Below are 13,065 nucleotides of genomic sequence, written 5' to 3' on the forward strand. Positions count from 1 at the left end.
CTTGAAGACCAACATGAGGGTATCACAGTCTCGCAGCAGCTGAAAGTAGCTCAGTTGACAAGCAGTTAAAGTGTACCTAACAAAGTGGCATCTGCAGGTGACACATGGTGACGATTAAACATGTGCAGCATGTGGGCTAAAGAATGATTTTTAGAGCCTGAAAAGAGCAGACAGTGGTTTGGGGACCACCATATCACTTTCATTATATGTAATCACATTGCTTTTTATAGACTTCATCACTGCCTTTTTTTTTTTTTTTTTTTTTTTTTTTTTTTAGGCACCTAGTATGAACAAGTAACACCGAATCAGGTATGACTTACAAAACAGAGCAGCGTGTTGCAAACATCCTCACATAATCCACAAACAATTGAAATTAGACAAGGACTTGTGGGAGTTACTACAAAACATTTCCTTTATTTAAGCATAACCCTCCTTCTGAGCCTGATAGTAGATTCTGCCTCCTCTCCAGACACACAGGTAGTAGGCCGTGCTCAGCAATCCCACTACAGACACCAGCAGGATGGCTACTACCAGGGCAATTTTCCACACTGCTGATCCTTCGGCTTTTTTGAAGTCTAACAAAGCAGAAGTGTCACAAATCAAATCTTTAGTGTGCAGGATGACCAAAAGAGGTCATGATTAATGCTGTTAGCGATCGTGTTAAAAGGTATGAAACCTCAACCCACCTTGTTCCCTCACAAGAAATTGTTCTGGGGTAGCTGATTTCATCTGGTCCTTGGCTTCCAGTGTTCCGGCAACTTCTGATGAACTTTCAGGCATGCCATCCTGGACTGCTAGAAACTGTCCATCAGCATCAACATACTGTGGATTCTCAGTGATAAGCCACTCTTCCTGGGTGTACTGAAGCATGGCTGCAAGTAGATACTCAAAAATATAAGCCAATTTATCAGATCCTGACCCAACAGTAGACGCATGCTGCTGTTTTCTTACCTGAATGACCACCAGGCATGGCCAAAAGGGCCAAAAACACACACCAAAGCACAAACATGATCACAGAAGCTCACAACCAGCTTTCCCTTGGCTTTTTTAATGCAGCCACCTTATCTACAGAAGTGACATCAGCTGTGTTGTCCTGACTCAATCAAGGCAAATTACAGCAACTGAGCTCTCAAATCGCCTGCTTTGGCGTCCTTTAGAGAGCCCCCATTTCAGTGGTTAAACTACACCTCTTTCATCAGAAAGTGACAGTCAGTCAAACAGAAATTGACCACACAAAGAGCAAGTTGTTATGCTGCCACTTGAAACAGCAGAGAAGAGTGTTCTTCCAGGAAGTGCATCGTAAAATCCAATATTTTGTCTGAAGTTCAGAGGTGGATACTCGGAGAACGTTAAAGCCATAAATATAAATAACTTGAGAAGCAGGTGTGATGAGATTAAAGCGATCGCTGAAACAAACCATGAACAGACACAGATCATTTATTCCGTTACAGCTTTGGTACAGAATAACAGGACTGCTTAATATCAGATATCCACTCTAATGAATGGAGCTTTAACATTCGTCACACTCCATGTTGTGAACTACAGTAAACGAAAGTTTGAGGTTTGACCTTTTATTTTTTTGTCAGTTAAGGCTGAAACTGTGACTCATTATTCCCGCTTGTAACACACAGTCACACAAGTCACACATACATTTTAAAGAACCCCCCCCCCCTCCTTTTTTGCAGCATGCAAATCGGAAATGTTGAAACTGAATAAGAGCATTTTCACAAGGGTGGCACCGGTACACTTTCTAATCAAGGCAGGCATTTTGACATGTCACAGCAGGAAAAGCACTGGTGTAATTGATGACATCAATATGTCATTCAAGTGTCCCGATTCCGTTTAGCACAGCTGATCGGTACATTAACTGCAAGCAGACTTCAGAGCCTCTACGCTTCCTGCTATTACAAATGAAAATAAGACTAAAATCAGGCTGAAAAACACCACAAAGTAAACGTGCTTACAGTAAGATGATAACATTAAATACTGCACATCCTGGAGATTTGAGTATGTGTTTTAATGGAAACCCCCCCTCAAACAAAACAAAGCAGTGCTTAGGTGATCTTGTGACTGGCATCACTTCTTTGTGTCACCACGTGAAACATCACAGGCTTTTCCCTCACTGACAAAAATAAAACAGCGTGACACAAACATGTTAAACAAAGGTTATTGCTGATGGCCTTTACCTCAGTGTTTCAGCTAAAAAAAAGTGACATCTAATCAAAGTATCGCGCTACATTTTCATCAAAATTTGTGCGCACTCACGAGACGGGAAAACGATGTCCATTTACTGGCAAGTTACTTTTTCCCTTGCATAGTTCAGCATGAGATTCAGCACACGTCTCTTGACATCTCAAAGAACTGCTTATAAGCACAGAGTATCTGCATATTTCTGAATCACTTAAAAAGTTTTTAGCAAATCTATTAAACTGGCCCTTTGGACAGTGATCATTCAAAGTCTGATCAATCAGTTTAATCTGAGGCCTACAGGAATCAACACTCTTGGTGCCAGAGAGACATGTAGTTATAGATCTAACATCTTCAGACTGCAGTAAATTACACTGTAGTCCACACTGCTCTGGTACTGTATACACAGATGCTTGTAAAGAATGCTTTCACTAACCTTCCAAGTAAGAAAACCCTTTCAAAAAAGGACAAAAACAAAGTCAAACTTTAAGTTGGCAATGAATAACAGAATGGCTTTTTGGCCTGTCATTACAGTACCGCTGAATATGGCTAATAAATACAGCAAGTGAAGCCTCAGAGTAACAGTTCACATTGTGCTGTGTCTCTATAAGATATCAGGAGTATGGTAAAATATATATATGTATACCGCTCCCAAAGAGCAGAGGTTCACTGTACTATGTAAAGTACTTTTTTAACCCATCATACCCATTTAAATATTTTGCTGTCACCACCCAGATCGCCCCTGAGAGTTTTAAATTCCCCAAAAGGGATATTTCACACAGTCAGTTTTCACTTCTTATCTATCTTAACTAATGTAGTACATTTCATAGTTCTGCAATTAAAAAAAAAAACTACAGTATTATAGTTTATCTGACTAACTGTGGACTAATCTCATTTCATGGATCCCTTCTTTACACATCAGCAATGGTCTGCACAGACAGACTGGACTCCTGCTCAGTTAGAAGGGGGACAGTCTGTCCTCCGTGATCCCTCCTTATTTGTGCTTCTCTTCATCACCGTAGACCTTCCGAAGGCTGGAGTCCAGCAGGTAATCCACTGACCTGCAGAGAACATGGGAGTGAAAATGCTTTTATTTACCATGAAATTATTTCTGGTTCCATTTCCTAAAGCAGAAGTGCTGCAAAGAACACTTCTGCTTTCAACGGCTGCTGTTATGCAACGTTTTATCAGTGAGTGATAGCGGCTGAATTTGCTTATAAAGGGAAGGTAGTTGTACATGTAATATTGTGCAGCACCCATATTTTAAATAAATAACCTCTCTTATTTTATCTGCTTTTTTTTTTTAACTTACTGAGATTCTTATTCTGTTCTGCTGTATTTTATTTAGGTTTTTACTAATGAGATCCTTTCCTTTATGTTAATCTATTTTTTCTGTTTTAATCAAGTTCTTTATTTGGGGAATCAACCTGGGTAGTGTCAGAAAGGATGAGATTGCCCTTACAAGTGGAGGGACTCTTTCATTATAGACAAGCTGAAGACATTAGTTGGGGAGGGACTCAGACCAGAGTGGTGCTCCTCTGCACCTACGGGGGGAAGTTAAGGTTGTGGTGGAATCTGGCCAGGATGGCTCCCGTATGCTAGATGAGGTGTTTCAGGCATGTCCACCTGAGGATCCTCCTGGAGGTGGTGGCCTCGGAGAGTTGGTGTGAGCAACTCCGCTTAGACTGCTGCACCCGAGACCAAGTAACTATCAGAAAATAGATGGCTATTTAAGGCTCTTTTTTTTTTTTTTTTTTAACTTTGTGTTTAATGTTTTGGTTGTAACAAAGAAATTCCCCAAACTTTGGGATAAAATTAATCACCAATTAATATTCCTCTTTTTTTTTTTTTATTAATGACCACTATACATTGTGCTTAGGGTGGTGTAAACTTTTCAGGCTTCATCAACAAGGGATGATATAAAACATTTCAGCTCTTTAAACTAAAAGCTTTAAACTAATTAGGTGTCATTTTTACAAATATTTCTGAATTGTTAGCATGACTTTTTTTTTGTATTTTTTGCTTGTTTTTTAGGTATTTTAAGGAATACATCTTGCATTATTCTACTCCCATGAAAAAACAAGCAATGCATTTCTTCTTTCATGTGTCTCACATGTCTCAAAACACCTGGGCCCTGTATATTTTATCCTTTATTTAAGTAGCAGTGAATAGGACATTTGTTAGGGAAAGACAAATCCCATGAAGACATAATACTGCTGAGCCACTAAATGTGTTACAGTTGAAAAATTTGAAAAATCATGTTAAAAATAATCTATTTAAACATATACAACACAGGCTTTAATAGGATTTAATATGATGTCACTCCGGGAAGGCTATCCACAAGGTTAGGAGTGCGTTTATTATTCTTCCACAAGCCCACTTGTGAGGTGTTGGAAGATCCATGTTTTATGGACCTTGCTTTGTGCACTGGTATGCAGTCATGTTGGAACAGGAAGTGCCATTGAATTCAATGATTTGGATGAGTGAGTGAATATACTGTAACTTGTGCTTACCTGTCTATTGGAGTGATGATGAAGGGGATTGTAGAGAGACCTATAGCAGTGGTGGTCCACTTGCGGACAGGTAAGGGCCACCTCGTGGTCCTTCCTAACAGGTACAGCGACGCGGCACACACACGGTTAATGGTAAATCCTGGGATGATCACGGATGCAAGAGCCTGCCACACAAATGTGTCCACCACTGCCACAGCAACCCTTGTTGTCCTCCCTGGGTTGTCCCCATGGGCCTTGAGACACAGTTGGATATTTGGAAAAATGAGGGTTGTCACAACTGTTGTGGTCAGGTTTTAAACACAGTTAATGATGAAAGTTTCAAGAAGCAGTGAAGGGGATAAGCAAGTTTAGCTGGACCTTTCAATTGAACCAAAAGCTACAAGCAGCAATATGAAAAATGCATTCTCTTTTAGTCTGAAGATCACTTGTACCACCTTTTGCAAAAAATGAAGAAAAAAAAAGTTTCCATTCATTTATTTTAAACTATGATCAAATTCAATTTTGCAGTTGCAACTATGAGGTGTTACAAGGAATGCACAGTCTCCCTAAATCTCGTATTAGGTTGACATCATGACACATAGACATTTATTGAGATAGTAAATGTTTGCTTACAGCTGTGCCAAATGGTTATAAGAGGAAAAAAAAAAGGTGCGCCAAGTCTATGTCCCAAGTTTGGTTTAGCAAATCAGTGGGACAAATTTCAGAATTTTTTGCCTTGAAGTTCAAGAAGAAAAAAGAATACAAAGAAAGAACAATAAGAGGAAAATAGAAACATGTCTGTGTTTCTTTATGATCCTTTCAGATAGTGGACACTTGTGGGGTTTATAACCCATTAAAAACATATATATTTACTTGCCAGTTTTAGTATGTAAAAGTCAAACTGTTCAAATAAAAACACTTATAAAGTACCATGTCTCAAGATCAAATCCATTCCAGTGATCTCGGATCAACTAAGGTCGTTTTCACACCTATGGTTCATTTATTATGGTCCAATTTAGATGATGAGTTTGCAAACTTGTAGCTTTTCTCCATGGTTTGGTTTCTGTTCACACAGAAAAATCCAAGGGAACTCCAATCAACCTAACATGTGTTACTACAAACCAAGTGAGAATGTCCAGTCTGCTTATTGGCCAGATGTGTCTGGGGCGGGAGGAATAAAAGTAAATACAGGAAAGAAAGTGTTGTGTTCTGGATTATTGGAGAACATGAGCGAATTTACATTCATTTTCACAGCTAGTTGCAAGCCTGTACAGACCTTTGCACATCTAAAGTACCATGCTGGATCCTGAGCACATGTGACTAGGGGTTGTTTTTTTTACACACAAACTTGCAATGTACACCTGGTAGTTGGTAAATATCAAGGTCAGACAAACACAAATGAATCTCAGCAAGGGGGAAAACGAATTAGAATTCAACTTAAAGTCACTAAAAGCTAAGATGTATTTAAACCCTTTCCTTGTTACATAAAAATGAAAATGTACCCTATAAGGTTTATTAATGAAGATACAATAAACTAATGGCAATATCTTACCACAGCTGCTTTCTTCCCTTTGTCCACGGCATCAGCAGTAACATATGCAGTGGCCACAGCATAGCTGCCCCATACCAAGCTCACTGGCACAAGAGCACGAAAGGCCTCCCCGACTTCGTTGGCATACCCTGTGGGAACAGAGATATAAATGCATTCTAAGTCTGCTTTACATACACAATAGCCTATCAGGTGCTGAAGCTCCAGAGCAGAAAGCTAATTAACAGTTCTAAACTTTTATTCATAATAATAAAGAATTTATGATATTCAAAGTAGAGGATCTCTGCAGTATTTATTTATAAGCTAGATCGCAGGACAGGATACAAATCCTGAAACGAAGGGGCTAATAAACAGTTGTATCTCTTTCCATTTCCATTCCAATGATGGTGGAATAACTTACACTTCCTAGATCTTTTATTAAGAAGTCACCTGCGCCATATCCCATAGTACATGAACATCACTGGTGCAATTAACACCAGTCACACAGAAGCATTATCTTTGGTTCAGTGACAACAGAACCAGTGGAGCGTGGTGGAGTCAAATTCTGCTGCTGCTCTATGATTACATCAAGGGTACTGCGGGCAAAACTGAAGCTACTGTTCAAGCACTGCCAACATGTCTGTCACAAGCTTTGTGTTTTAACACATCAAAAATCAGCTAAATCACATGTAATCAAAAATAGTCTGAGTATACACGATGTAGTGCTTGTTTTTGTCTCGACCACAAGTCACATAAAACTAAAAGAAAGAGCAGTCAGAGTAGCAGCAACTGTATACAAAAGACAGAGGTTACCGAATACCAAGCGATTGATTGAAGTATAGGCAAACATCATGGATCTTATAATGTTACAATTGGTGTTTTCACAAAGAACGTAGGCCACAAGATGACCTTCTACAAAAACCAGCCATGGCAAAAGTTGCTGAACTGGAGGAATAAATGCCTTGCGGTCTGAACCAGTTCCAAACACACCCGACAGTGATCACATCATAATAGAAATAAAAATCAGGCTAAACAAGAACTGCAACACTTCAAGTATATGCACAATTGGTTTGGCTGCAGCTTTTAACATAGCTCACACTGGTTTTCAGTCATTTCAAGGTTGTTTTGGGTTTTGTTTTTTTGACAATATCAACACAATTCCACCTTCTTAACCTGTTCCACCTACTAAATTTGCTTTCCTACTACTTCCTCCACTTACCCAAACTGAAAATGACCTTTTTGACAATCCAGGACTTATTGCTGAGGCACAGGTGCAAGGAGACACACTGAGACTGCAGTGAGATATCTAAAAAATAACTCAAACTGTCATTTTTCACAACTCATCTCTGTGTATTTTGCCAAGGTTTAAATTAAGAATGGCTGCTTTGACTCTGTCTCCTAAGGTTTAAAGGGGAGAGAGACCATTTGACTTCAGCATCAGCACACAGTTCAAGAGCATGCATCTCTTATGGTATGGGGGTACATTACTGCCTATAGAACTGGCAGCTGGCACATCTGGAAAAGCATTACCAATGCTGAAAGGTTTTAGAGCAACATGCTCCCATCCAGACAGTGCTTGCATACTTCAGCAGGACTACACTAAACCACAAACTGTGTCTATTACAGCAGAATGGCTTCATAGTCAAATAGTCCAGGTGCTGAACTGGCCTGCCTGCAGTCCAGATTTTCTTCCAACTGAAAAGACAATTAATGCATCATGAAACGAAAAATACAGCAAAGGAGACCCAGGACTAGGGATGGGTATCGTTTAGGTTTTACCCGATACCGGTGCCAAACTGGTACTTTTGAAACGGTGCCGGTGCTTAAACGGTGCTCAAACCGGTGCTTAAAGAATGGAGAACACAAAATTGGTCCAAAAACCTCTCATGTTCAGCTGTTTTTTTGTAAAAAGATAACAATGTTAGCCTTTTCTGCAACTATGGCGCATATATGGTATCATTCTTGGCTGGAAGCAGTGCTTAAACAATGGAAAAAACACAAACTTTGTCCAAAAACCTCTCATGTTTAACCGTTTTCCACTTTTTCTTTGGTCATTTTAGCCTTTTTGGCCAGGGTGAAGGGAGCATCTGCCATCAAACAAGAAGACAGCTGCATGTAGCTATGATGATATTTGCTAGTTCACCTTACATGCATTAATGTAATAACGTGGTTAGCCTACTCAACGTAAATTATACACGAACAACATTACGCTACTCACGCAGAGAAGAACGGCTGCTGCTGCCATCATCTGTCATCAATTCTGCTACACTGGCAGGGCTAGGGGCCAGGACTCTCCTCTTCGGGTTTTTGGGGGATGTTGCAAACTCCGCGTCCGATAACAGGCACCACACCCGCAGTAGATGTGCACGGTGTGAGGTCTCGCAGCAAGCTATTAAATACGGCGCATTTCTAGGCTTTAAAAAAAAACGCTATGCGTTGCCAGGTGTTTTATCGGATTTGAGGTGTTACCTCCTTTGACAGTATCACCTTAAAGCACTTGTTGCAGGCTGCTGAGTTTGCATATTTTGCTGTGAAGTACAGCCAGACTTTTGACCGCTTCGCCTTGGGCATTTTTAATCTGTAGCTCTGCTCTAAAAGAACGTACGTACCTGGACCCGCCTACTATCCTCGGAAACGTAAAATGATTGGCTAGAATCTAAAGTGTATTACAGCTCAGGAAAAAAAAAAGCACCGAAATAAAGCACCGAAATAAAGCACCGAAATGTGCGCTGCTTTTCGGTCTGGTTACTACTGTTTTTGACAGAACCGGTGCCATCATGGCACCGGATACCGGTACCCATCCCTACCCAGGACTGCTGAGCATCTAGAGTCCTATATCAGACAAGGACAGAACAATATTCCTCTCCCAAAAGTCAAGCAACTGACCTCAGTTCCCAGACATTTATGGACTATTGTTACAAGAAGGGGGGGATGCTACACAGCAGTAATCATGGCTACGTCCCAAAGTCCCAGATTTCATCACATGGTACACTTTCATTTTAAATATTTGACTGTTACTGTCCAGATCAGCTACTGGATTTGGACCAGAAGGTGAGAGTAACATTAACCAAAAGATAAGAGCCCTTCTTTTCTACAGTGCATGCCATCAAATGTACTGATGAGGTAATCTAAGAAAGCACTGTCTAATAAGAAAATATGCCATGACTGCTGTTTGCCCAGCAAGACAGGAACGTTAGTTAGAGAGATTGGGTGTGTTTTATGTGCTCACAAGATAAGATAAGCAGCAGAGATAAGGACCACAAATGCTGAAAAAGATAGCAGGACGTGGGTGATAAAAGTGACGTTTAGAGATTTCCATGAACAATTAGTGAGTGCTCACGTACGCAACGGGGCAATTCTGCTGCATTATTTATTAGCATCAGATTATAAAAGTAAGTTGGTTTTAATCTACAAGCACATCAGACAAGCCACTGTCTCTTCTAATGCCATCCACCAATAAATAGCCTCCCGTGTTTCACTGCCAAAACACTTTGATTTGGGGGGAAAAAAGTGCACCATTCAATACTTTGTGGTAACATGCTCAAAATATCTCTAAAACAACCAAACGTAAGGAATTTAGGTAATCTCAAAGGTCATTAATGGATCTTCCTACTAATTTAACTGATTATTTTGTTATAATTAAGATCAGTTAAGTTTGAGTTGGATAACCACCACCTGGCAATTTCATCGCAGTATGGAGACATGTAATATTAATAATAATTTCATGTAGAAATGTGTAATGTTTCTTAATGTACAGAATAATATAGCTGGAAAACAAAAAACTGATGGTTAATATTTTTAGGTCACCCTTGTGCTGCCAAAACAGCTCGGACCTGACCTCAGGGGGTGTCCTGTATTTTGTCACCAGGAAATTATCAGCAGATCCTTTGTGTCCAGCAGGTTACTCTGGCCGTTCACGTTGGGAGCTTGGGGAATCTGGACGCTGGGACAGTATCCGCCTCTGTTATTCACGTTCGAGGTTTTTGTCAGGTGGAGGACTGCTTTTGCCATGAGTGGCATGCTTGACCTTCAGTGCTTTTAAGTTCAAGTCAAAGTAGCATCCACATGAATACCGGCACACATCGTAATAAGATCATTATTGCAGCTGAATTAACATGTAGGTGCTTTCACTGTTGCGGCATATTGACACATACAAAAATGACAGGAATGCACATTACGCCGCATACACACTGCTACTACCGTGTTACTGCTGCCTAGTATATGTTATGAAAGCTGAGGAGGCATGTAACCTGTGGGAACAGCTGCAGAGTTGATGCCCTTCAGGACTGGTTGCTGCTCGCGCCCTCCCTCGCTGTAATAGCTGGTAGAGATGGGGAAGTAAAGGGAGAAATACACTAACCTTTCATAGGATCACGCCTGGCCGTTTCTCAGTGGTTGAGTCACTGTCTCAACTTGCTTGTCAACTGCCTTCACTGAGTGATTTTAAGGGCTAACCGGGACAACTACACGCCGTGGAGTTAGTAGCGCACTGCGTCTTACATAACAGTGTGGAAACAAAACCGCGACACTGCCGAGCATACCTTCAATGCTTCAAAATTATACCATGCAGTAATAAAACGACCTTGAACAGGCAACTTTACTATAAATAGATATTGAGGAGAGTGGTTAGCTGCCTTTGCTAACTCCGAGCTAGCTAGCATTTGGTCCACACTCTGTCCTGGCAGTGAATTTAGCGCAAGTAACCAGAAACCAATTACACAACACATACCCAGGAAGCGGACCCACGTATCTCGATAAATGTCCACCGTTTTCTCCAGCTGTTCTTTAGTGGGATCCATGGTTTCCTGCCTTCCTTCACACCATCCCCCGCTGCCAAACTCTGAGAGGGGGCGTGGTCTCCTTCACAACATCCACTCCGCCGACCAATCTGCTGTGCCTGCGAGCCAACACAGGGCGGCAGCAACATATTACAGTGTAGGTTTTCAGGATTTTCCAAGCGATCGCAGAAGGTAATAAAATGTGACATAGTCAGACTGTATGCCACCGACAGCGGCGTCATTTGTAATGGAAAACCATTCGAGGTAGGCGTATCGATCCCAGTAGGTACTATTGGAAAAGGGTCTGCAGGTTATCATGACCTGGATGACTAAGAACCTACAAACGTGGCAGTGTTTCCCAAAATGTGGGCCGTAAAGGTACTGCATGTGTGCAGTAGTAATAACAGAAATCTAGTTTGAAACTACTCACAAGTTACATAGGGGTTGGGGGGTGTCACACATTGACCTCAACACTTATAATTGGGTATAGTGGGCATATAATAATCATTAGCAATTTATAGCCAATCAAGGTTACCAAGCTGCCTGTTTTTTTCTTAATTAAGTATTGTTCATAAATTTACAAGCACAGACCTGCTGTGTATGCTGGCTGCCTTAAATGGAAAGCCAGTATATGCAAAGACTCCCCACACCCAGGACACCACCTGTTTACCTTCAGGGAAGAGATATTGGACCATTAAAACCTGAAAAAACAGACTAAAAAGCTGCTTCTACCCCAGGGCTTTGTCACACATTAGGAGGACATGGGAACAGAAAAGGGAAAGAAGACAAAAGGACACACACAAACACACATAAACACAGGCAGAAGTTGTCAGGTCACCTGTTCACCTCCTAAATCTACTAACCTTTACATGTGCTTTTGTGCTAGAAATGGAATGTCCACTGAAGACTGAACATACTTAATCTCTACGCCTTGCCATTGATCCCCTCGTGCCTTCATCTAGACATCTAGACAAGAGACATTTACTTGACCACACTCTCACATGCTCTGTACCTACATCACCATCCCTGACAGCTGTAGCTTGGCCCATAAGAGGGTCAAATCATAAGAATGTGTTACTTTGCAAAATGCTCTGTAGGGTTCCTAAATCACATATGGCACTGAGGACATTTCTTTTGAATACTTTTTAATAATCCCTTTTTCTGAAATGTAAGAACCTCTCCTGGTTTTAATGGCACTTTGGATTTCCTTACTGTCTGTTCCACTCCCAACCCCAATTTGATGCTCACAAGCTAGCACAGTAACATGGAATAGGTAAAGAAGTTGGCAAGGACTACTAAAATTTTTAAAATGATTTAAAAGGCAATAAACCTAATGCCTAACAATGAAAAATGCAAAATAATAATACTAATAATAATACTAATAATAATACTAATAATAATACTAATAATAATAATAAAGATAAAAGATGAAGTAACATATGTCTTCTTTAGTTTTTTGTTTATTCCAGATGATCACCCAGATGTCTGGCTGGCTGATCATGCCTCTAAACATGACTGGGTAGAAAACTGCATGAACACCGTACGGAATATGACAGGTGTGGTTGAACTGCATGAAGTCTCTGAAGTTTCTTTTCTCTTCTGGCAGGACAGGAATGTAGCCTTGTCCTGTGAGCCACCGTAAGGATGTACTTGGAGTGGAACTGGACTGTCACCGGCCTCAGGCTCTTCACCTTTTCAAAGACAAAGCAGTCATTTAGATAAAATATTGGATATTGTTTACCTGTAACAGCACAAAGAGAATTTAGAAATGTAATTATTGACAAGAGTGAACAAGCACTGATAGTGTAATCTACAGCTGTGGCCAAACGTTTAGAGAATGAGAAGTGTTTGTTTTGTTTTTTTCACAAAGTTTGCTGTTTCAGTGATAGTATAGCATAACAGCTGATATATCATATATCATATTATAGCTAGTCCAAATTTTGATGGGAATGTTGGACTTAGCCAATTTTCACAGTTTGAAGGCATTGTCTTGTGTCCCGTATACTGCTTAGCTAGCACCAAAATTAACTACATGTAGCATCAAGTTTTAGCATGTTTTATGTTATCTTGTTTTTTTCTA

General features: G+C 40.5%; 1 protein-coding gene across 1 annotated transcript; it reads right to left on the bottom strand.

Annotated features, from left to right (window-relative positions):
* Positions 1–1,419: 1,419 nt before the first annotated feature.
* Positions 1,420–11,101, bottom strand: mtfp1 (mitochondrial fission process 1). The gene is made up of 4 exons (XM_084935265.1): positions 10,937–11,101; positions 6,232–6,359; positions 4,701–4,933; positions 1,420–3,248 (listed from the first exon to the last, which is right to left on the bottom strand). The coding sequence occupies exons 1-4, from the start codon at positions 11,004–11,006 to the stop codon at positions 3,182–3,184; spliced, it is 498 nt and encodes a 165-aa protein (XP_084791391.1). The 5' UTR covers positions 11,007–11,101; the 3' UTR covers positions 1,420–3,181.
* Between the last annotated feature and the right edge of the window lie 1,964 nt (positions 11,102–13,065).

This window comes from Perissodus microlepis, chromosome 7 (assembly GCF_051167445.1).
Source record: "Perissodus microlepis isolate ML-2025 ecotype Zambia chromosome 7, ASM5116744v1, whole genome shotgun sequence".
Classification (NCBI taxonomy): Eukaryota; Metazoa; Chordata; class Actinopteri; order Cichliformes; family Cichlidae; genus Perissodus; species Perissodus microlepis.

Bases quoted from the DNA above. Each gene is read 5' to 3' on its own strand.
- mtfp1 (XM_084935265.1), bottom strand. From the start codon at position 11,006: ATGGATCCCACTAAAGAACAGCTGGAGAAAACGGTGGACATTTATCGA. The intron at 6,360-10,936 runs GTATGTGTTGTG...CTGTTCCCACAG, and splicing joins TACGTGGGTCCGCTTCCTGG to GGTATGCCAACGAAGTCGGG. The intron at 3,249-4,700 runs GTAAGCACAAGT...TGTTCTCTGCAG, and splicing joins ATCATCACTCCAATAGACAG to GTCAGTGGATTACCTGCTGG.